Here is a 25,457-nt window from a genome sequence, read left to right as displayed (position 1 = left end):
CTCAAACGGTGAAGCCGTATATTTTATAACTGTTGTAATTTATTTATATATACATTTAAATATGCAGTAGGATACACAGGAAGTTGAAATGGGGATAATTTATTATGGAGAAATGATGTGGGGGTACAGTCGCTCAGTAGCAAGACATTTTACTTTCAAATGAAAACATCACATTTCACCATTATTGTGAAGATTTGACTAAACGTCACTATTGTATATCCAGACCATTAGTCATTGCACATTCCAACATATTGACATAACCTATCATCCACTTAATAACATTATAAGCAACAAAGAGCAAACCAGCAACCACAACGATAGGCCATTTTACCTTCAACCTCCTCTCATTCAAGGGTCATTCCTCCATCTTTTACATACCCTGTAACCAACATGTAGTCCGACTTATGATTATGGACAGGATGTGACATTTCAGTGAAGATAGATTATTATATGTTGAATAATATCCTTTCCCAGTAGCTTATTACATGACAATACATTCCTATATATCTTTGTTTATAGACCATCATCAAGAACTTTTTTTTGCCCATTGAAAGAAACCTATCCATGGGTAAAAATATCTGAGCGTACCTATGAAGCGTGGGCATGCTAAAAAGTGTGCAACTCTGTAGGCATGCAAGCATGTTTGTGTGTTGTGTGCGTGTGTGATATGGAGGGATGTTTTTGTATATTTTTGTTGATGTTGTTGTTGTGGTTTTTATTGATGTTGTCTGAATGTTGTTGTTGATGTTGTCACAGTGTGCTGTTTCACAGGTCATCAGTTTCTACGTCATAGGGCACTGCCTCTGTCTCCATGTGTATGCTATTCAGCTCGCTGCTACCCAGCCAGCCAATAGGAGTGCGGTTGAACGAGGGCCTGCAGCCAATCTCGTGCTGGTAAACGATCGGTTGCTCTGGCTCCTCCTCCGGTTTGTCCGGCAGCTGGAACTTCATCAGCATGTTGGCCTTAGCAAAGCCCCCAAAGGGCATGGCAGACCTGGCAGGGGAGAACAGGTTTAGAACCCCGAATCAGCTGACCTAACACCGGGACATCGATTCCGGCGAGATAGCTTTCACCATATGCATCAAAAAACACAGATATGTTTCTGCAATGATCCCACTGATGATGGATACATACTGTATGCTATCTGTCACTCTTGCGCGACTATTAAACTGTAATTATACATCACATTTGTTCATCCACAAGCGATACAGCAGACAAGGCATTGAAACATACGTTAAACCGTATTTTTCAACCTTTACCACGAATACAACTTGAGGTGTTTCTCTTGTGTTTCTCAGGGTTGGAAGGGGAATACCTGTTGAAGGACTTGTAATGAACAAGGTCCTTCTGGGCCACCGGCCCGGCCATCTTAGACCTCATGGTGGAGGTGAGGCTCTCGTCTCCCTTCATAGCCTTCTCCCATGGAGACTGATAGGTCCTCGCAACTGATTGGTTGGTCGGGTCATCCATTCCGCCGCCTGAATGGACAACAGGGATAGTTTGAGGGATTGAGCATGTAGGATAAGAGAAAACACACAGACATTAACAATAAACACAAAAAGCTTGAAAATATGGATTGGTCGATTTTTTTTTTAACCATATATATATATATATATATATATATATATATATATATATATATATATATATATATATATATACACACATATATTCATATATTTTTTTAATTCGATTTGTAAGAGAAATATATAATGTATAAATATATATAGATATGCATATATCTATAATATATTCATATATATAAATATCGAATAAAAAAAAATATATATATATATATATATACCATTTTATCACCAAACTCTTAATATGAAAAAAGGATACCTTCAAACTAACCTTTTAGGGGAGTCCAGCCTGTTCCATCCTGGAGATTGCCTCCTTGACCCCCTGCACCTGTTACTCCTGCCGCACCTCCTGCTCCACCTCCTGCTCCACCTCCAGCTGCACCTCCCAATCCAGTTACTCCTGCACCAGCCCCTGTGCCCGCTTTTATTCCTGGCTTGGGTGGGGGCACGGGGGGTCCTCCCCCAAGCAGCCACCCAGCCTGCGTGCCTCCAAAGTAGCATCCATCCACCTGTCCGCCCAGACTGGGGCCCAGCTTCTGCATGTTATCCTGTGTTTAACCATTCATAGGTAACACTTACAATGAAGTTATTTCAACGTATCCAATTAATCACATTCCAACAGCTGGTGTCCTCACTTATGTGTTTAAGGAGCTGGGGCTAGCAAACCCATCCATAATGTATTCTGGAAGAGAGTTTAGCAGTCAACAAGCTTAAAGGGGCAGTCAAATGTATCCACAAGATATTTGGTATTTCAAAGAATTCTGCTGGATGGATGGATGGATGGATGGATGGATGGACGGACGGATGGATGGATGGATGGATGGATGGATGGATGGATGGATGGATTCACTGGTGTGAGCATAGGGGGTGCCAGTGTACAGGGCCCAGGGCTGGGAGGGGCCTACGGGAATCGGCCTTGCCCTGAGAAGGGCCTCTGCCTTAGCATGATTTTCATGGAATTTGGGGTTTCTAATGAGCTTAGGCCTAAAGATTCTATCTTGTTTTGATGTTTGTGTGCCAACCTGTTATAATGTTCTTGATAATAGGTCGCCGTGCCAACATATTATAATGTTCTTGATGGTAGGTCACCCTGCCAACCTGTTATAATGTTGTTGATTTAAGGTTGCCGTGCCAACCTGTTAAAATGTCTTGATGTTAGTGTGCGTGCCAACCTGTTATAATGTTCTTGATGGTAGGCCGCAAAAAGCCAGCATTTTCTGATACCGGCCTGTGCCAATGTGTGTGTGCTCACATGTGTGTATACGCATGTCTGCATGCGCAAAATTTATAATCAGTAAATCATGCATAGGCAACTATATTTGCCACTGGATGAATGAACGGATGGATGGATGGATGGATGGATGGATAGATAGAGGGATGGATGGATGGATTGAGGGATTGATGGACGGAGAGATCGAGGAATGAAGGGATGAATGGATGGATTGAGGGATGGATGGAGGGATGGAGGAATGAAGGGATGAATGGATTGATTTACAGCTCTCACCATAGACTCACTGGAGAAGACGTCTGGGTTGTTTTCCCAAATGAACTTCTCCACCCTCTTCTGCCTCATCCTGAACATCTTGGAGCCTTTGTTGTTCATGAGGGAGAGCTCCTCCAGCATGATGTCTCGGGGGGTCCGGATCTTATTGCCCAGGTCGAACTCAGACGCCTCGGGCTCCGAATCAAACTCTGCTCGCACAGCACAACGTTGGGGATGATGGGGGTCACAAGCAAAAAGGCCATGTATAGGTAAGGAATGTATGTGTAGCTTCTCTGTATCGTAAAAATTATCATAATAGTTAGGCACAATAAAATACATGTGTCCATAGAGCCAAGAATTATTTAATTCATAGAGATATTCACAGTGAACAAACTAAGTGATGTTGATAGTGTGGTGCTGGTGCTCATTCTGCAGGTGGTGTTGCGGGGACCTCACCATCTTGAGTGATGTGGGCCAGGTCTGTAATGATCTTGGAGAGATTACCCTTTTTCCGCTTGTTTGGAGGGGCAGGCTTTACTTGCGACATGGCTGGAGAAGGCAGAAGATACAGTTCAACTATCCTATCCAGTTGGTTAATTTACTTTTTACCGTTCAAATGCCACTTGAAGGTTATTATGATGAGAAAATATAAACCAAACGTAATAGCAATGTTTAGCTTTCGTACTTTGAGAGAAGAGCAGATTTCCATTGTTTATGTTGTTTTCGATTTTTTTTCTTCTTGAAAATGATATTTGTTTTATTCATTAACCTTTTTAATACTATTGTGTCAGTGAGGAATTCCTCATTAAAACATCAGATTGGGAGTCACCTAAATAATCAATCTCCTGCCTGGTCTCTTTCTTTTAGTGCCACTGCTGTTTGAACTCAAGACCACAAGCAGTGACAACATCGTCACAGTGAAACCTCATTAGCCAAACGAATGAGACCTCGCCCAATGAGGTCTTCAGATGGGCAGGGCCGAGGCCCGAGCTCAATTTTCAGGTTCAAGGGTTGTGTCAGTGCCCTCGGATTCCCCCCATTCCCCAGCCTAACAGATGGCTCACCCTTACGAAACATATAGATGAAAGTTTTGTCTGTGGACACTGGATACTGTATACATAGTCGTAGCACGCATAGATATCATGTATCTTCTGGACGTACACACATAACGACGAACGTTTTCAGATATTTGTGTGGATCGTTTATGTTACATACCTGGAGACTTTTGTAGTTTTGTAAATGCTTATGAAAAGAACTGTCACTCTGGATTGCGTTTGAAAAACAAAATATGCCAATATCCAATGGTTGGACTACCGAACATACTCATTCTGAAGAGGCCTGTAACAAGGTCATCTCTCCTGCCATCCTTGCCATACGTTATTGGATGTCATAAATAAATGGCGTGTAAAGCTCATTGAGACTGTAACTGTAATTAAGGTCTATACAAATACAAAGACTTGACTTAAAGCTGATGATCATTGTCAATTTTTGAAACACATTTGATCTGCACATTTTTCAGTATTTACCTTAATTCTGCCTGTGTGGGTGTTCAGCTCAGAACACTTTCTTTAAGGCCTTGTCAAGTAGCACAACATCAAGTCACATCTACTGACTGTAACTCAAGCCGCCACCTCTATTTATAAATGCCATTTAAAGCCAAGACATTTTACTGAGGCATAATGGCGTCATTGGTCTATCAAATGAACTCAAAAGGACACCCTGACCAACTGAAACAAATTCATGACAAGAAAAAAGACAAAAATATTCAATAGAAGAAGGATTGAACAGCTCTTCAACAAAAATCAAAAAAACTGAGATTGTACGCTCCTTATTTTAAATCTCTTAAAATAATCTGGAACTAGGAAACAACTTGGGTGCTCATGTTTCGCTCCTCCTAAATGGTTGAGCCAAAGCTTGGCAACGGCATATAAAACATTTGCAACGCACGCACTGGCATCTTGTCAGTACATTTCCACTTCCCTTGGTCACGATAAGACTTTACTTATAAACTTCCAGAGGCACAAACACTATTCTCCCAATTTCACTGTGATCCACCCAACCGATTTGCATCATAATTTGTGAAGTTTTTGCACCTTCTTAAACTTACTTTTAACAACTTGTTGAGTTGCAAAGCCCCTCTTGCATTAGTGCCCATGTTAACCGTGTGCAATTCTATTTATTTGCCTCCCCTGCTCTGGCCATATAAAAGTGTTTGGCACTTTTAGTTAGCCTTTCACAAGTTGACGATGCACGTCTCTGTAAGACATCAAGACGGTGGTGTTGATTGGTTAGTAGAAAGAACACTGAGTGTGAAGGGAAGCAATTGCACTCACCAGGTCTTTTTTGTTATCCTGACAGGCAGGGTCTATAAATACAGGGGTGGGAGAACAAGAGAACCCCAAAACTGCTGTGCTCCGTGAGAGATCTGGAATCACACCTATTCAAATCCCCCTGCGGTGCCTCTGGTCCTAATGGCGGGACCCTGAATCAGGAGAGAGTGCAAAAGCCCAACCTGCCCTCGGATAGCTGGTCTTTTGCCGGGGATGGGGGGGGCTAGGGTGTGATGGGGTGGCGTGGGGTGACGGTGGGGATGGGAATGGCAAGAGAGGGGTGGGTGGGCAGGGGGGTCTGAAGTTAGCAGTGTGAATACGAGGTGAGATGATGGGTGGCTGGGTGGGGGGGATTCTTGCGGTGGCCATTGGAGATTGAGGGGGATAAGTCCCCGCTGGCCAGTGTAAACTGCTGATGGGAATATAAAGACTCCAGAATTATTCGTGCAGATGGTGCCGCGGACTATAATTAGCGGCAGAGGCTAGAGGAGAGACATTAACTCCACTCTACTTGTTATTAGATAGTATCAGGTTGGATCTGTGTGTGTGTGTGTGTGTGTGTGTGTGTGTGTGTGTGTGTGTGTGTGTGTGTGTGTGTGTGTGTGTGTGCGCAAGTCTTTGTGTGTGTTTGTGTGTTTGTGGAAGTGAGAGAGTAACGTGTTTCGAAATGTGTGTCTGAAGCACTGCATCATCTTTAAATATGTAAGACACAGTATCAGTATTTGCGCAGATGGATAAAGAATCAGTTTTTGCCTTCACCACCTGTCATGATGACCTGTGACCCATCCCTAGAATGTCTCATTATCAGTTCCATGAGGCGTCCCCTTGTGATATACACGTAGAGGAATGCCCTTGGTCATAACTTGCTTGGTAAATATATGCTGTTGTCAATATCATCTAATACACAGCAGGAATTTGTGTATTGCTGCTAAATTGACTATATTTTTGTGTTTTTTTTAAATCAGAACAACCCAGTATTTTTAGAATAATATTCAATAGATCTTACAATCTTTAATTTGTGAATATCTAATGTTGGAACGATGGATGGTTGATGGGTGATGGGTGTGTGTGAATGGATATACAGTACTGATAGGTGTAGATGTCTAGGAGAGGTACCACAGTGAAGGTCCCCACTGCAACCTTGGGAATGTAATGAGGGTTAACCCAGGGGTCACGGCCCCATGGACGATTGGATGTACACCGGGATGTTTGATTTCCAATCAAGCTCGGTCCCTGGGGAGCGATCATAGGGGGCATGGCTCTTGGACCTGAGCAGAAGACAGGTGAGTTAGTGGCTCTAGTACCAAGAACGGCTCTTTACAAACCATCCTGCTTTATATAGGCTATTTATAGTAACCTTTGCCAGGTTTATAAAATTGGTGCAAACCGTTGCTTATTATCAAACTGAGTATATCCATAAATAGTGTACTGTGTGAATATTCACAAACTATATGCTGTATAGGTGCGAAGCCTCCCTTAGGGGTGTAAAGGCTTGCTAAATGCCTCGGGACAGCCTGCCTGTCCTCTGCGCCATCAAAGGGGCCAAAAAGATATCTCCAGTTTAAAATTGAGCCCACAGCGCCACTATGTGGCAGCATGTTGCTAAAACAAAAGGCCTGCGTGAGGCTTGAGCGCTATCAACACACTCTCAAGCACTATCTGACATCTGAGTATAAAATAAAAAACTTTCTTTGAAATGAATCGATAACACTGAACAAGATCAATTCATAAACCACTTATGCAAATAGCCTCTTGGATGGTTACTGTTACGGTCGTCATTAAAAATATGTTGTAATTATATTTGTATTTTCATATTATAAGATAAGTATAGAGGAAATTACTTCTTGGTTATATTTACAAATTCAATCTTTGTTATTACGTTATTTAAGGTTAAAACTTTGTTTAAATAGTTATCGAACAGCGTCACATGGAAGGCGGATTGTGCCCTTGCAGACTTTGGGCGTAAACCCCCATCGACATGCGGCATGAGAGAGGCGAACAAACGCGCAACGTTAAGAAGAATTAAGGTTTAAGATTCTGCAAATAGCATGCAGCCAAGGAAGTAAGTGTTTGTCTGTGTTTTTTCCCTGTATTTTGTTCTGCTTATATGACTTTCTGTGTGCTGTGTAATTTAGGATTTATGTAAAGGTAATGGCATGATTTCCATGGGCGTCAGCTTGGTTTGAAATGTGTTTGGGACAGAGACGCATTCCCTGTCCCCAGCACCTGCTCTGCGGTTGATAGCGTCGTTTTACCACAGAGAACAAGCAACTGTATAAATTCATAACCCTTATGGTTTTCATCTGTACCTCTTTGAACATGATTATTGCAATTATTTTACTAATTATTAAGTATACCCACTGAAACAATCAAAGTAAAGCTTACACACAAAAAAACAGTCTTAAAGGGGCACTATGCAACTTTTTTGGCTTAATTTACATTAACGTAACAGGTTAAGAGTCATTGTGATGGTTCTATAACACTTTATGGGTCGATTGGTCGCTGTTTCGACTCCCCCTAGCGCATCTTGGCGGAAAAAGGGAATATGCAAGTTTCTGCCGGCGACCCGCCGCCCACTCCCGCGGGAGTCTCGGGTCTCACGAAGCACCGAATTGCTTTACGGCACTACAGACCCACAAACACGGAACCTGTGGGTACCAGATCGACTCGGCCAAGCCCCCAGGAACAGTGCATACTTACGCAATCCACCAGTGCTCAGCAGCCAAGCCTGGTATTGCAGCTGTTTAAGCGGGATGTGAACGGGTCCCTCAATTCAAGGGACCCAGAAGTAGATATCTCTGTTCACTCCAATACAAGTGGGGAACAGGAATGTGTCTCCGTAAAAAAATGTCTGGATATCAATCAAAGGCTCATAATTATCTTTATGCCATGTCCTAAAAAAAAAGTATTTTTTTTCTTTTCAAAACGCCACCTCAAGCGTTTTCTTAGACGTTCTCTCTAATTATTTTTTGCCGGAGAAGGAGGGGTGTGCAGCTGAAAGAAGTCGTAGTGAAACAAATGTTGTTTCGACCTGGCATCCGAGAGGGCCTAGTTCAGTGCTCCATTAACGTGTCAGATTTTTAGACTGGTTCAGCTGCTGCTCAATAACTCTCACGGTCCTCTGCTTGCGATCATGTGATTCACCATATATTGATCCATTTATTCAAAAGATCCAAAGACAAAGAACAGGGGTCTCATTTATAAAACTGTGCGTGGGATTGTTACTAAAAGTGTACGTACGCCCAAAAGCCAAGTTTTGCGTGCGCCAAAAGATATTCAGATTTATAAAACCCTGCGTACGCACACCGTACGCAATCTTTGCTTTATAAATCACAGAGTGCCTACAAGTGTGCGCAGCTTCACGTTCCGCCCTGTACACGCCCATTTTTAACCATAAATGGTCAATGCAAATGACCTCATGAATGCGATCTGCATATAAAACAGACTCAGATGCAAGTATTATGTCTTGTCGGAAACAATCGCAGAAGTACTGAGAACAGCAAAAAAGCGAAATTTCACGGAGGTTGAAGAGGAGACACTTGTGGGTGAGATGGATGCCCCGAAAAGTGCCATTTACAGTTTTCATTTATACTATCCTAGACATCTTTAATCTTATTTACAGAGGCCTACATCTCATCGTCATGAGATGATTTCCTCTGAATGTTTAAATAAAAAAATTCCCTGTCCATCATACTCCTGTTGTTGTCTTCCTGCACACCTGACTGCCTCCTCCATCGATTGCGGCCACAGCCCTCTCCCTGTACAATATTTCATGTTAAATACATTTCAGGATCAAGTTTGAGATTCAGTTTCAGTATTACTTGTTTTTGAAACCTGACGTGGGGCTGGCACCGCCACCATCATATCTGTCTTATTTATTGCACCCACACATAATAGGTCCATGATACCATGTGGGGTCATTTCAGACCCCTTTGCTTCCTAACACCTTGTGAGTTCCCTGGGTACACCAGCTGATGGTTCTGTGTATATATTGGGCATTTGATTCTCGTTTCAGAAACAGAAACATATTAAAAAGTGGTAATTATTATTTCTGTTTTAACATTCAAAAAGGTATACACAAAGTGCTTTTCTTATAAAGTCAAAAAGGGGCAAACTAATCTAAAATAATAATTGTTAAACATATAGAGAATCATCGGGGGATTAGTAACCTGTACTTCCATGGTCGGTAAACAATGCGACTGCGATCGCTCAGACCACTCGCTAAAAAACGAGTGGTAACAAGAATATTTCTGCATCCGGTTCGTCATGAAGTAGGGCGTGGCTATGGACCCATGATGCGGAAGCATATCTCTCCTTGATGTTGCCCTGCGCCATTGAGCAGTTTACATAGGAATGAATAGGCGTAATTTTGGAATCCGTTGTCCGTTTTATAATATGTCCATGGACTCGGCTGCCAGATCCAGGCCCCCAGGAACAGTGCATACTTCCGCAATCCACCCGCTACAAACAAAGATGGAACCTGAGGATGATTGGTCTCACAGAGAAGCATGGAGAGGACACGAGAGAAATCGTCCTCGGCATACTTACTAGAGTTGTCCTTATGTCTGTGGAGCGGCTGCGAGACACCGTTGACACCGTTCACCGGCTGGGAAGAAAAGGTGACGCCGCTACCTCCAACAACACACCAAGAGCGATCATCATCCAGTTCGGAATGAGAGTGGTGCGGGATGACGTCTGGAAGAAGTCGAAGGATGCGAGAGTGTGCAAAGACATGCACATACGCAGGGCCGGCGCTTGGCATAGGCGACCGGCAAATGCGTTGGGGGCGCCCTCTGGTGGCGCCCTTAATTAGTCAATTAAAATATACGAAACAAACTGAGAAGGGAGGGAGGGGGCGCGGGAGCAATCGCCAGGGCGCCCGAAACTGTCACCGTAGTACGCAGGACAGTGCAACAATGAAACACGATGCAATTAATAGTTTAAAATATTCACCAAAAATTAACAAAAGTAAATTTTCTCATTCTGATTGCTGTAGTACTTGTCAATGGTCGGCTTTTACTTACTACGGGTCATTATTTGTTGACATTTTGCATTATAGCGAATGAGGATGCAATTAATAGTTTGAAATATTCACCAAAAACTAATAAATATACATTTTCTCATTCTGGTTGCTGTAGTACTTGCCAATGGTGGGCTTCTACTTACTACGGGTCATTATTTGTTTAAATCTTTCATTATAGAGAATGACGATGCAATTAATAGTTTGAAATATTCACCAAAAACTAATAAATATAAATTTTCTCATTCTGGTTGCTGTAGTACTTGTCGATGGTGGGCTTTTACCTACTACAGGTCATTATTTGTTGACATTTTGCATTATAGCAAATGAGGATGCAATTAATAGTTTGAAATATTCAACAAAAATCAATAGAAATAAATGTTCTCATTCTGATTGCTGTAGTACTTGCCAATGGTGGGCTTTTACTTACCACGGGTCATTATTTGTTGACATTTTGCATTATAGCGAATGAGGATGCAATTAATAGTTTGAAATATTCACCAAAAATTAATATAAATAGAATTTCTCATTCTGATTGCTGTAGTACTTGCCCACGCCGCTACCTCCAACAACACACCGAGAGCGATCATCATCCAGTTCGTAATGAGAGTGGTGCGGGATGACGTCTGGAAGAAGTCGAAGGATGCGAGAGTGTGCAAAGACATGCACATACGCAGGGCCGGCACTTGGCATAGGCGACCGGCAAATGCGTTGGGGGCGCCCTCTGGTGGCGCCCTTAATTAGTCAATTAAAATATACGAAACAAACTGAGAAGGGAGGGAGGGGGCGCGGGAGCAATCGCCAGGGCGCCCGAAACTGTCACCGTAGTACGCAGGACAGTGCAACAATGAAACACGATGCAATTAATAGTTTAAAATATTCACCAAAAATTAACAAAAGTAAATTTTCTCATTCTGATTGCTGTAGTACTTGTCAATGGTCGGCTTTTACTTACTACGGGTCATTATTTGTTGACATTTTGCATTATAGCGAATGAGGATGCAATTAATAGTTTGAAATATTCACCAAAAATCTATTAAAATAATTGTTCTCATTCTGACTGCTGTAGTACACTCTCAAAAATGATGTGTTAAATAATTAAAAAAAAATTGTGTTATCACAATTTTAACACAATGTGTTATTTTGTGTTGTTAATGTGTTATATTACTGGAATATACTGCCCAACACAAAATGTGTTAAATTATTGGCCAATCCCTGGTGTCCTGGATGAGCCGTTACCCTGAGAAGAGAAGTTATTTTTCTCAGCACTTCATTTTATCTTGGCGCGCACTTGAAGAAGTTGGAAGGTGGCACTGGCACACAGTGGATGTAAATGTCTGAATAAAAGGTAAGGTAGACCCATGTCTTCAGACGTATTTGTTATGTTTATTTTAAAGACTGTTGCAACTTGCAATATTGTAAAGGTTAAACGATAATAAACTAAAATAAAGTCCAGCATCGATTGTTAGCCAAGTAGCTCTAGCAGCTAGGTTATTGATAAGCAATCGTTATGCTAGACTAGTCCATGTTAAGTCAACCCTGACCTTACATTAACACACTTTGAAAAACACTGCCATACATGTAGAAACTAAAATATTCTAACGTTATGTCAACTCGTATTACTATGTGGGTAAATCCGCATTTTGGGTAAAGTTTTAGCTATGGACAGCTAACGTTAGCAAGCTGACCACATTGGTATGTATTTTAAGATAGCTAATTCAGCTAGCGAATTCGGTGGAAAGCAGCTAGAATGCTAACGCTAGACGCTATGATTGCTAACATTACAGGCGGGAAACGTTGCTTTGTTCGTGGGAACTGGTATGACCTTGTAACAAGGTATGAAATGCTAGGGCTCAGGATGTCAAAACTACAAACTACTATCTACGTTACACATTACGATAAGTTACAACAATATCTAACGTACTAACTACTATAAATCATGATAACCACCGTTATTGATTTAATTCACTTAACGTTAGTTGCATAGATAACGGTGACCGTTTTATTCCGAACAATCGGTGGTTACAAGCTTTAAGTGACAGTCATAACAGACATAGAACCTAAGGTCAGGTAACGTGAGTGTAGTCCTGTTTTTTATATGCCGTTATATCGTTATTTCGGCTATTTTATCGCCGATTTGATCGCAAATTGCGTTATTTCCTCCCCCCCTAGCCCCTATTACAGCCCCTATCTCTAGCCCCTATTACAGCCTTTGAAAGACGGGATATTTCGGGGGAGGCGATCGCTCCCTGTTTACATCTGGAACGTTCGCGCGACACTTCCAAAAGGCGGACCTTTATTATTATTTTCTCAAAAGGAGGACAAATGAGTGTCCGGCTTAAGGCTGCGTCTGTAGCCGGACAGGGCATTTAAAAGCCGGACGAATGGCCACCCTAGCTCCAGGACATAACATTAGAACATGTTCTGTATAATCTACAAGTTAGCGATGTTGAATTAACTCAATGCATTTACCGCGCTGCCAAGGGAAAACACATTTGTATTCCGAACGTGACACTAACGTTAGTGAACACGGTTTGATGAAACGTTATTGCATGCAGTTAGACCCAGTGTTGAACTACATCTATGCATAACGTTATGATTAGCTATCGTTTATAGTTTATAGAGTGTGTAGTTTGCTTTTTTGGGGTGTAGGTTAAGCAATAATGTGACGCATTAATGAAACGGTAATCAATGCTGGCATTTTGATAATAGCCTAAAGTAACATTTAGTTTCTGACCAGTTCGCTAGTCACCAAGATTGTGTGTTCTTATTTTGGAAATGCTGAATAATTAAAAATTTAAACAGTATGGAAGTTGAAATAAGTTATGTGTTCACAATATGGTGTGATATCAAATTTAAAAGAATCTATTTTGTTGCAGCTACAAGGAGACATGGCGATGCCGAAATCGCTTGTTACCATATTTCTGGATGACAAGGAAATCAGCAAAAAAATATTTCAGCTGGAGTCTGTCGAAGAGATAGTAGATGACTGCAAATCGAATGCAACACTACTCCTTAACAGTGAACTCCTTGAATGTGACAGAATTCTCAAATTCTCCCCTGAATTTAATGAATTCATTGATATAGACTGCCATGACTTTGTTCAACACATGGACAAGTTCCAGGGGCCTCATGTACTAAGACTTGCGTGGATTTCATACTGAAACTTGGCGTACGCCAAAACCCAGAAACTGTCTTACGCACAAATAAATTCAGATGTATCAAAGTGTGCGAACGCATGGATCCAAGCACGTTTCTTTTGTACATCTCGATCAACGTGGAATTGAGCGCACATGCCGAGGTGCCAAACTCCTCCCTGTCCACGCCCTCATTTAAATATGCAATTTCATTTAAATAGGCCTCTGGACCTGAGATTCACCTCTTAATCCGATCACCTGGCACCATGAACAGAGGCAAAAAACGAAACTTCACGGAGTCTGAGCTCGAGATTTTGCTCCACGAGGTAGAAATGCGCAAGCATATGCTATTGGAACCCTGTCAACAGGGATAAATGCAAAACAAAAGAGAAGTGAGTGGGAGTGTGTTTGCGAGGCCGTCAATGCAGTGGGGTCTCAGCAGCGCACACACTCTGAAATTAAAAAAAAGTGGTCAGACCTCAAGGTGGAGGTGAAGCGGAGGGTTTCTGCCCACCGCCGAAGCGTGACCGCAACAGGTGGGGGGACGGGAGTGGGGGAACTCTCCCCCTTCGATTTGAGAGTGGCCGCTTTGATCGGTGACACAGCTCTCACCGGAGTGGTGGGAGCCCATGAAGGGGACACCGATCATCCCCAAGGTAAATATGCTGAAGTCATAAATGCTGTAATTATACTGGTCATACAATTGGCTGCTTGCAATACACATAAGTCGTGCGTAAAGATGCCAGGATATTAAAGACTTTGACTCGTGTTTATTAACTTAAATTTTTTATTTTTGAATAGACAAGCAAGGAGAGGGCACGGATTGCTCCATCGGCCCCGGCGTCTCCAGCGCCCTTCGGATTTGACCATTTGCGATGTCCTCTAACAACGCTAACGCAGCCATTTTTAAAACAATTTTCTTCATCCATTGCGCATGCTTTTATAGCCACCCATATAATTGCAAGGTGTGTTAATTGTTCATTAGTGTGTCTCTGATGTGCAAATCACTCTGAGTCATTGTTTTCACCTTTTTTCCCAGTTTCCCAGCGTCACCTCTAAGTGTCGCCAAAGGAACAATAGCTGTAGAAACGTGCGTACGACAGCTCTGGAGCTGGCGTGGGGACCGCACATTTTTACGATCATTTCACGTTTTGTACATCTGAACGTGTGCGTGGAAAAGGACGTACGCCACGTTTTTGTGCGTACGCAACCTTAGTACATGAGGCCCCAGGTGTTTTTCAAGACACGTGAAGCATCAATGTTGGTATGTATCTTTGCAATGATAATTCTTTAATATAACGAATGAAACAAAGAAACAAGAAAAGTACCACTATGATTTGTATATTCTAAATAACTACTACCGCCTTAGCATAGACACAATGACCAATATATACAAGGGATGTTTGATAATAATAATTTGTCTCTTGTAACATTTTAAGACTGAACACTCGGATGCAGTTGAAATAGTCCCAACAAATCAAATCAGGGTATGTACACCATCTAATGTGATAACATAATATAACGAATTAAACAAAGAAACAAGAAAAGTACCACTATGATTTGAATATTCTAAATAACTACTACCGCTTTAGTATAGACACAATGACCAATACAAGTGATGTTTGATAATAATAATTGTCTCTTGTAACATTTTAAGACTGAACAGTCGGATGCAGTTGAAACAAATCAAATCAGGGTATGTACACCAACTAATGTGATAACATGAAAAATACTAATTGGAAATAGATATTTATGGGGCTTGCAACTTTGCAAACAAAAGTGTACTTAGAGCTACTAGAATGTACAGTATAGAACCAGAATGGCTGGACAGGACAAAACATGTGATGTGAAGGTCAACACTCAAGTGAACTTAGCTATGTAGTAAATAAGCATTACTTGTCATAATTGTGTGACTGGTCTTTGGGAACTACTTCATTCATCCAGTAGTCAACAAATGCATGCAGTGAATACTTTCTGTACTAATGAACACTGAAATCATCAGAAATGGTTCATGTATTATGTGGATTTTATTTGTTTGTTTTCTTCCCATCAACAGGATCCCATTGGTGTTGAAACTCTGAGAGCAGTTCTTGTGAGGAAAGGTGCAAGTGTTCTAGCAGATTATGAGGCCTCTGGAACACTCTCAGAGTCTTCAAGGAAACTCCTTGTTAAAATCGCTGTCAGTGAGTTGATTGAGAGGAAGGGATTGTAAGTTAATACACCATTTTACAATTCACTTTAGCTTATAGGTACTTAAAGCGCTTCTTTTAAAATGTTTCAATATTAATACGTCACTTCTATTGTACATTGAAAATATCAATACAATGTATATCAGTACTTTTGAAAGTAGTGACATAGTTATAGACTGAAAGAAAGCCTGTTTAAAAAGTCTGTAAGATAGCTGTATACTCTTTTAACTTTTAACTTCACTGATTTGAATTATTTGTTTTAATCGACAGTTATCCACAAAGTGAAGACAAATCCAAGTTGGCCAGATCTATGGTAGCACTTTTCCCGTCACTCAAAATCAAGATGGGAGAGGAGAATGAGGGATTTGTAAGTAGTGCTCATTCATTGTTATAACAACTGTTATGCCAGCCGCCAGATACCTTGTCTTAGCTGAATTACTGAAGCTAAGCAGGTGTGGTCCTGGTTAGTACTTGGATGAGAGAGCTCCTTGGAAAACTAGGTTGCCGCTGGAAGTGGTGTTAGTGGGTGGCAAGTAGGTGGCACTCTTCCCTCTGGCCAAAATGATAGATCCCAATGCCCCAGTGCAGTTACGGGGACACTGCACTGTAGGAGATGCCGTCCTTCGGATGAGACGTTAAACCGAGGTCCTGACTCATTGTGCTCATTAAAGATCCCATGGCAAAGAGTAGGGGATTCCCCGGTGTCCTGGCTAAATTCCCAACCTGGCTCATTCAATGTGGCCCCCTAATCATTCCCCACTGTAATTGGCTCGTTCACTCCCTCACTCCACCTCAAGCTGGTGTTTGTGGTGAGCGTTCTGGTGCATAATGGCTGCCGTGCATCACCCAGGTGGGTGCTACACATTGGTGGTGGTTGCTAGTGAGGTCCCCCCTTCCATGTGACGCACTTTGAGTGTCAAGAAAAGCGCTATGTAAATGTAATGTGGTGTTATTGTAACAGGGAAAGTTAAAGTACTATAATTCTGATATGAGTTTTATAACTTAATTTAATTTATTTTAAAAGATTTGAAATTATACAATTAAAGCATATTTACTGCTATTGTACAATATAGATCATTCATACATACTGGTTCAGTGTGGTGAGTTGGTAATCTACTTTAGAGTGAGTGACTCAACTGACAGAAAAAAATTGAAAGCTAGACTTAATGACCACTATATCTGCATAGAGATTAAGCATTTAGGGTTTCCTATTATTTGTACACACTTGTATGTATTCTACATACTTTTGAGAATGGAAAACTATTTAAGTTCCTTTTCTTTTCCAGGAACATTTCTATGACCCCATATCCCACAGTGGATTCCTTGAGATCCGACTCCGAAATCTAAGGAGGAATCTTCAAGATGATCAACGCCGTTATCAGCGCAAGCGTGTCAAGTCCACTGATAACCATTAGGGTGGAAATGCCTGCAGAAGGGGATGATTCAGTCAACGAATGGATGACGGTTATAAAAAGAATGAGACCGTGTCAGGAAAACCTCAGCACCATCAAAGAAGCCATGGACAAAACCTATGCTAGCCGAAGGTTGTGGATTGCTGCTAGACATCCAACGTTGGAGGAATTTTTTGCAGAGTTTCCACGCTTTGTGGACATGCCATACATGGTGAGTGCATATTGTGTTGGGACAATGAAAATAATGAAAGTTGGATGAGTTGTCTTTAATCCCTCTGATATCATTCTAATTATTCAAATTACCTATTTGTAATAACAATTGTAAAATGAAGATGAAAATAATGAAAGTTGGATGAATTGTCTTTAACCCATCTGATATTATTATAATTATTCAAATGACTGTATTTTGTCCATTTATGTAGTTTGACACAGAATTTGGAAAGATGTTTCCTGGAAAAGCTGACATGTTCATCCGAAAATGGGAGGGAACCATCATCCCAAAGATACTAAAAATGTCCACAAGTGAACCTGCAGCTGCCTTGACACCAGTTCCTGAGGATGATGGTTGGAGGAATTATCTCTGTTAAGCTTTTGTGCTACAGTGAATGAATGCATTTGATTTTAACAAGAAAGTAAGAGTTTACTAAATTGTGTTTGTTTTTATAGTTTCATGTTACAGAGCTCTTCATAAGCTTGTCCATCTGCTGCCCCCCACTGCATCAGGCAGGGGCAAAGGGAACACCAAATGCAGTGTGAAGTCAGCTTTGGGCTACCTTTTGGATATAAAGCCGGTAGGCCCCTCATATAGTAAATGTTTATTTTGTGTGCTTACAGTACGGAACGCCTATATTGTATGTTTTATGGTGCAATGTTATATCATTTTTCATGGTATAATGTTATACTCATTTTACATGGTATAATGTAAAATGAGTATTGTCAATTTGTAAATGGCTTGAAACCCTCCTCATCCTCATCGTCATCCGCTTATCCGGGGTCGGGTCGCGGGGGGAGCAGCTCAAGCAGGGGGCCCCAGACTTCCCTTTCCCGGGCCACATTGACCAGCTCTGACGGGGGGATCCCGAGGCGTTCCCAGGCCAGTGTTGAGATATAATCTCTCCACCTAGTCCTGGGTCTTCCCCGAGGTCTCCTCCCCACTGGACGTGCCTGAAACACCTCCCAAGGAAGGCGCCCAGTGGGCATCGTTACCAGATGCCCGAACCACCTCAGCTGACTCCTTTCTAAGTAAAGGAGCAGCGGCTCTAATCCGAGTTCCTCACGGATGGCTGAGCTTCTCACCCTATCCCTAAGGGAGACGCCAGCCACCCTTCTGAGAAAACTCATCTCGGCCGCTTGTACCCGCGATCTCGTCCTTTCGGTCATCACCCAGCCCTCATGACCATAGGTGAGGATAGGAACGAAGATCGACCGGTAGATCGAGAGCTTTGCCTTGCGGCTCAGCTCTCTTTTCGTTACAACGGTGCGGTAAAGCGAACGCAATACCGCCCCCGCTGCTCCGATTCTCCGGCCAATCTCACGCTCCATAGTACCCTCACTCGCGAACAAGACCCCGAGGTACTTGAACTCCTTCACTTGGGCTAAGGACTAATTTCCTACCCGGAGTAAGCAATCCACCGGTTTCCTGCTAAGAGTCATGGCCTCAGATTTAGCGGTGCTGATCCTCATCCCAGCCGATTCACACTCGGCCGCCAGCCGATCCAGTGAGTGCTGAAGGTCACAGGCCGATGATCCAATGAGGACCACATCATCTGCAAAAAGCAGTGACGAGATCCTCAGACCACCGAACTGCAACCCCTCCTCACCACGACTACGCCTCGATATCCTGTCCATGTATATCACAAACAGGATTGGTGACAAGGCGCAGCCCTGGCGGAGACCAGCACCCACTGAGAACGAAACTGACTGGCTGCCGAGAACACGAACACAGCTCTCGCTTTGGGAGTACAAAGATTGGATGGCCCTGAGGATAGACCCCCTTACCCCATACTCCCGCAGCACCTCCCACAGTTTCTCCCGGGGGACCCGGTCATACGCCTTCTCCAGATCCACAAAACACATGTAGACCGGATGGGCATACTCCCAGGCCCCCTCCAGGATCCTTGCGAGAGTGAAGAGCTGGTCCGTAGTTCCACGTCCGGGGCGAAAACCGCATTGTTCCTCTTCAATCTGAGGTTCGACGATCGGCCGAACCCTCCTTTCCAGCACCTTGGAGTAGACTTTACCAGGGAGGCTGAGAAGTGTGATACCCCGGTAATTGGCACACACCCTCTGGTCCCCCTTTTTGAACAGGGGAACCACCACCCCGGTTTGCCACTCCTTTGGCACTGTACCCGACTCCCACGCGATGTTGAATAGGCGTGTCAACCATGACAGCCCCTCAACACCCAGAGCCTTTAGCATTTCTGGCTGGATCTCATCAATCCCTGGGGCTTTGCCACTGCGGAGATGTTTGACTACCTCAGTGACCTCCACCAGGGAAATTGACGACGAAACACCATCAACCTCGAGCTCTGCCTCCAACATAGAGGGCGTGTTATTCGGATTCAGGAGTTCCTCAAAGTGTTCCTTCCAACGTCCGACGACCTCCTCAGTTGAGGTCAACAGAGTCCGATCCTTACTGTACACAGCTTGGATGGTTCCCCGTTTCCCCCTCCTGAGGTGCCGGATAGTCTTCCAGAAACACTTTGGTGCCGACCGAAAGTCCTTCTCCATGGCCTCTCCGAACTTCTCCCACACCCGCTGCTTAGCCCCCGACACGGCAGCCGCTGCAGCCCTTCGAGCCTGTCGGTACCCTGCAACCGAGTCAGGAGTCCTCCAGGATATCATATCCCGGAAGGCCTCCTTCTTCAGTCGGACGGCTTCCCTGACCACCGTAGTCCACCACGGTGTCCGAGGGTTACCGCCCCTTGAGGAGCCTAAGACCCTGAGGCCACAGCTAGCCACCGCAGCTTCAGCAATGGAGGCTTTGAACACCGCCCACTCCGGCTCAATGCCCCCAACCTCCACAGGAATGCCAGAAAAGCTCCGCCGGAGGTGTGAGTTGAAGATACCTAGGACGGGGGCCTCCTCCAGACGTTCCCAGTTCACCCGCACTACTCGTTTGGGCTTACCAGGTCTATCCGGAAATTTCCCCCATTCCCTGATCCAACTCACAACCAGATGGTGGTCGGTTGACAGTTCCGCACCTCTCTTTACCCGAGTGTCCAAAACATGCGGCCTCAGATCAGATGACACGATCACGAAATCGATCATCGATCTTCGGCCTAGGGTACTCTGGTACCAGGTACACTTATGAGCACCCTTATGTTCGAACATGGTGTTTGTTATGGATAATCCATGACTAGCACAGAAGTCCAATAACAAACGACCGCTCGGGTTTAGATCAGGGAGGCCGTTCCTCCCCACCACGCCTCTCCAGGTGTCTCCATCGTTGCCCACGTGGGCGTTGAAGTCTCCCAGCAGAACTACGGAGTCCCCTACTGGAGCCCCATACAGGACTCCATTCAGGGTCTCCAAGAAGGCTGAGTACTCTGAGCTGCTGTTTGGTGCATACGCACAAACAACAGTCAGAGTTTTCCCCCCTACAACCCTTAGGCGCAGGGAGGCGACCCTCTCGTCTACCGGGGTAAACTCCAACACCGCGGCGCTCAGCCGGGGATTTATGAGTATCCCCACACCCGCCCGGCGCCTCACGCCCTTGGCAACTCCGGAGAAGAATAGAGTCCAACCCTTATCCGGGAGTACGGTACCAGAGCTGAGACTGTGCGTGGAGGTAAGCCCCACCAGATCTAACTGATAGCGCTCCACCTCCCTCACAAGCTCCGGTTCCTTTCCCCACAGCGAGGTGACGTTCCACGTCCCCAGAGCCAGCTTCTGCCGCCCGGGTCTGGTCCGTCGAGACCCCTGACCTTCGCTGCCACCCATGTGGCTGCGCACCCGACCCCAACGGGTCTTCCCACAGGTAGTGGGCCCATGGGATGAAGAGAGGGGGGGTGCCACGTAGTTTGTTCGGGCTGTGCCCGACCGGGCTCCGTGTCAAACCCGGCCACGAGGCGCTCACCATCGAGCCCTCCGTCTGGGCCTGGCTCCAGACGGGGGCCCCGGGCTTCCTCCGGGCCGGGTCACATCTCCTCTTTTTTCGTTATTCATTGGAGTTTTATGAACCATTCTTAGTCTGGCCCCTCACCTGAGACCACTCTGCCATGAGAGACCCTACCAGGAGCACAAGGCTCCAGACAACACAGCTCTCAGGTTCACAGGGACACGCAAACCTCTCCACCACGATAAGGTGACGGTTCCAGGAGAGGCTTGAAACCCTGCATATGTCTAATGACTTGTTTATGTTCTTGTTCTTTCTTTAAAATAACAGACTGGAACCAGCATTTCCAGTGTGCTGAACAATCCTCCTGATAGACCAGTAGAACATCGCCAGCCCCACTTGGTGTGCATTGGAGATCCCTCCGCCTCCGCCCAATACATCATTGTTGCAGAAAACGACAAACTTGCCATTCCTCTTAAGGATAACGGTTTGACCTGTGCCATTGACAAACTTTTCAAAATGATTTGGGTGTGTAATGTTGCATATCCTGTCCAGCTCACTTCTGTCTTTCATTTCTTTGAGAGTCTTTATGAAGTGCCCCTCTCTGGTGGGAAGAGAGCTAAAGTTGTGGAGCTCATTGCAAAGCTCCAAACTATGATTTAGCCAGTTTTACAAACATGTACTGTTGTCCCAGGTGTAAAATTAAAGTGAAAGATGTAAGAAAACTAATCAATCATCTTAGACATGTGCATGCATTATCTGATGGACAGGATTACACAATTATTTGCGGTCAAAACCTTTGCCAACGGACATACCATAACTTTAATTCATATGCCAGACATCTCAGGAGAGACCATCCTGATACTCAAAGCTTAAATACCAATTTCACTGAGACTTTGCCGGACTTGTCACCACCATCATGCTCTAATGCTGATGATTGTTCTGAAACTGATATGGACATTTCAGAAGACAGAACTTATAACTATGAAAAGTGTGCGGCAGAATTTGCTGCTAAAATGTACTCATCTTCCAACTGCACTCTTGCTGATGTTCAAAGAAACATGACATGCTCTAAAGAGTTACTCGGCAGGGTATTGGATAGGTTGCAAGAAAAGACTGTATCTGTACTTAATAGTCATGATATGCTTTGTAATGATCCAGATGTCCAAAGTTTGATGGAGGAATTTGAAAGTGGGAGGAATATGTTTGATGGATTAGATACCACCTACAAAATGAACAAATATTTTTCAGAAAATCTGTCTCTGGTGAAGCCAAAAGAAGTTTTCTTGGGATATCGAAGTGACACAGAACGAAAACAGGGTGTATTAAAACAAGCTCTAATAGCAGATACATTTCAGTACATATCAATTATTGATACCCTCAGGTTTCTATTTGAAAATGAACAAATGCAGGAGCTTTGTTGTCAAACCAATAAAAGTAGTGATGCTAAAATGTCTGATTACTGTGATGGTATTCGATTCAGAGATAATGAATTCTACAACAAATTTCCAAAAGCTTTACAAATACAACTTTATTTTGATGATTTAGAAACAACAAACCCTCTTGGGTCCAAAACCAAGGTGCATAAATTGGGTGCTGTGTATTTTTGCCTCAGGAACATACCTGCTCGTTTTAACTCTTCTCTTGAAAATATTCATTTATGTTTACTTTTCAATTCCATAGACAGGGAGGTTTATGGGTTTAACTCAATATTCAAACCTTTGTTAGAGGATTTAAACATTCTTGAAACAAGAGGGGTGGAAGTACAGATACATGGGAAAAACTCTTTATTACATGGTACATTATGCTTATTTACCGCAGATAATTTGTCATTCAGTGGGGGGTTTCCTTGAAAGTTTTTCAGCCAATAGGTTCTGCCATATATGCCTGGTGCATAAACAAAATGCCCAACATATATTTAATGATGATCTCGTAGAATTACGTAATAGAGACAATTACAGTCAACATGTTGAACTTAACAATCCTCCTTTAACCGGCATTAAAGAAGACTCTTGTCTTAACTCTTTGAATTTTTTTCATATCACTGAAAATGTTTGTGGCGACGTGATGCATGACGTGTTGGAGGGAGTAGCCCCGCTGGAATTGAAACTTATGCTAAGACATTTTGTATATGATGAACAACTATTCACAGAAGACCAGCTTAACAGCCGGATAGCTGGCTTCGACTATGGTTTAAACAACATGAAAAGCAAACCTAGTGCCATTATTCATTTAACATCAGAGAATCCCATTAGGCAAAATGCAAGTCAGATGTGGTGTTTGTTGCTTTTTTTACCTTTCCTTATTGGGGATTTTATTGATGAGGGAAACAAACATTGGCAATTATTTCTTTTACTTAGGCAGATTTGTGATATAATATTTGCACCTGTTGCAACAAAAGGATTAGCGATGTTGTTGAAGCAGTTAGTCATTGATCACCACACTTTGTTCAAGAGTCTATATGACAGGCCTCTGATACCGAAGCACCATTTCATGATGCATTATTGGCGAATGATGGTGTATTTTGGACCACTTGGTAAACTTTGGTGCATGCGCTTTGAAGGTAAGCATGCTCCACTAAAACGGCAGGCCCAGGTTGTGTGTAATTTTATTAATATCTCAAAAACATTAGCCTTCAAGCATCAGGTACAGGCAATGTTTAACTGGAAATTGGGTAGTCCTTTTAAAGATAAAATGACTGTGGCAAACAGTTTTCCAGTCTTACTTGGTTCATTAAAAGAAGATGTCTGCTTAATTGATAACCTAAAGGCGATTGGTCGTGATGTTGGACAATGCAGCTCTTTTCATGTTGCACACTCTGTGACTGTGTTTGGTCAGAGATATCAAACAACTTGTATATTACCCCTTAACTGCAATGAAAATGGGGAGCTGGTTTTTGGAGAAGTAATGCACATTTTACCAGAAAGTGAAAATCTAAATGTTCTGTTTTTCTTAAGAATACTTGTTCCAAAGTTTTTCCAGAACCATTTCCATGCAATTGCAGTCCAGAGAACAGAGGACTTTAAACTAATTGGTATAAGAGATTTAATTGATTTTAGACCAATGCATTTGATATTTTTTAACAATGATATTTTTGTAAACCCTCGCTATGAACTTGTGTAATGTTTATGTGTACAATATTTTTAATAAATAATACATAATTTCACATTAGGCTGTCAGGAATTCATCTTTATTGCACTCATTACTTGATTTAAATAATTTCATAATTGTCTTATCTGCTAAGATCAATAAAAATACTAAAAATATAAATAAAACGACAACATGCACTTAGTTCATTATAGGCTGTGATTGAATTGACATTGTTGTTTATTATTGCTACTATCCTTATAATAGTCTGACCAACATCTTAATTTGCTCCTTGTTAAATTTAAGTATTAAATTGTCTTGTATTTGTATAGCTTTGGACAAAAGCGTAACCATAACCAAATTGACACAAATTGTGTCAACTATAACACACAGGTGTGTTAAAATATCAACACAGTAACTGTGTTAACCATAACCAAATTGTGTCAACTATAACACAGGTGTGTTAAAATATCAACACAGTAACTGTGTTACATGGGTTTAACACATAAAATAACACAAAATGTGTTGTCCTTACCTAAACACATTGATGTGTTAAAAATGTGTTGTTTCCAACACATCCTTTTTGAGAGTGTAGGGGAGAGCCGGGTAGATTGAAACACTTTTCCGTTAAACGTCATTTTCAAAGATGACTTTACGTATGCAAATAATTTTAACATGTGATCAACAACTCACATGTGGGTTCTCTTAGTTACAAGTGTAATTTAATACATATGTAATTTAATACATATGTATTTTAAAAAGAAAACTATTGACCTTACTCTTGTTTTTATGCAACATACCGGACACCATACTAGTGTACTCGTCATTGCTAAAATTTCACATAATTCCGCATAATATAAATAGGTCAAAATATATTTTTAATTAATTGTCAAGATGCACATTTCGATTAAAACTCACCTTTCTCCTTTTGGACGACTAAATCTCCATAAAATGTACTTATTTCCCTGTCCTAAGTCATGTTTAGGGATACACAGTTGAACATCCTTTTATTTATTTTAAACAAAAACTACCAGGTCAACAGGATAACACGACACCTGTTACAGTTGAAATTTATCCAAGCGCCACACGGCACGGGGTTAATTTCTTTTCGACGCGCTCAGCCCGGCGCACAGACGCATTCGGAGTCTCTGTGGACAG

The 25,457-nt window shown here is 42.6% G+C and overlaps 2 protein-coding genes across 9 annotated transcripts; one reads left to right on the top strand and one right to left on the bottom strand.

The window, feature by feature from the left end:
* Positions 1-83: 83 nt before the first annotated feature.
* myoz1a (myozenin 1a) lies at positions 84-5,607 on the bottom strand. 2 transcript variants are annotated; one of them, XM_060073957.1, is made up of 6 exons: positions 5,401-5,607; positions 3,524-3,616; positions 3,089-3,276; positions 1,856-2,132; positions 1,317-1,479; positions 84-994 (listed from the first exon to the last, which is right to left on the bottom strand). In XM_060073957.1, exons 2-6 carry the CDS (start codon positions 3,612-3,614, stop codon positions 766-768), a joined length of 948 nt encoding a protein of 315 aa, XP_059929940.1. In that variant the 5' UTR covers positions 3,615-3,616; positions 5,401-5,607; the 3' UTR covers positions 84-765. The 2 variants fall into 2 exon arrangements, with proteins under 2 accessions (XP_059929940.1, XP_059929941.1); XM_060073958.1 differs by lacking the exon at positions 5,401-5,607 and adding an exon at positions 4,594-4,673.
* Positions 5,608-11,491: 5,884 nt separating this feature from the next.
* On the top strand, positions 11,492-24,892 carry LOC132473095 (uncharacterized). 7 transcript variants are annotated; one of them, XM_060073056.1, is made up of 5 exons: positions 11,492-13,535; positions 14,779-15,762; positions 16,014-16,110; positions 17,030-17,946; positions 21,543-24,892. In XM_060073056.1, the coding sequence occupies exon 5, from the start codon at positions 22,986-22,988 to the stop codon at positions 24,333-24,335; it is 1,350 nt and encodes a 449-aa protein (XP_059929039.1). In that variant the 5' UTR covers positions 11,492-13,535; positions 14,779-15,762; positions 16,014-16,110; positions 17,030-17,946; positions 21,543-22,985; the 3' UTR covers positions 24,336-24,892. The 7 variants fall into 7 exon arrangements, with proteins under 7 accessions (XP_059929039.1, XP_059929040.1, XP_059929037.1 ...); XM_060073057.1 differs by having other exon boundaries at positions 14,779-15,250; positions 15,611-17,946; XM_060073054.1 differs by having other exon boundaries at positions 16,014-17,946.
* Positions 24,893-25,457: the final 565 nt, after the last annotated feature.

Source organism: Gadus macrocephalus, chromosome 15, assembly GCF_031168955.1.
Source record: "Gadus macrocephalus chromosome 15, ASM3116895v1".
NCBI classification, from domain to species: Eukaryota; Metazoa; Chordata; class Actinopteri; order Gadiformes; family Gadidae; genus Gadus; species Gadus macrocephalus.
The sequence above is the reverse complement of the archived record's forward strand: the minus strand, read 5'-3'. Positions and strand labels throughout refer to the sequence as shown.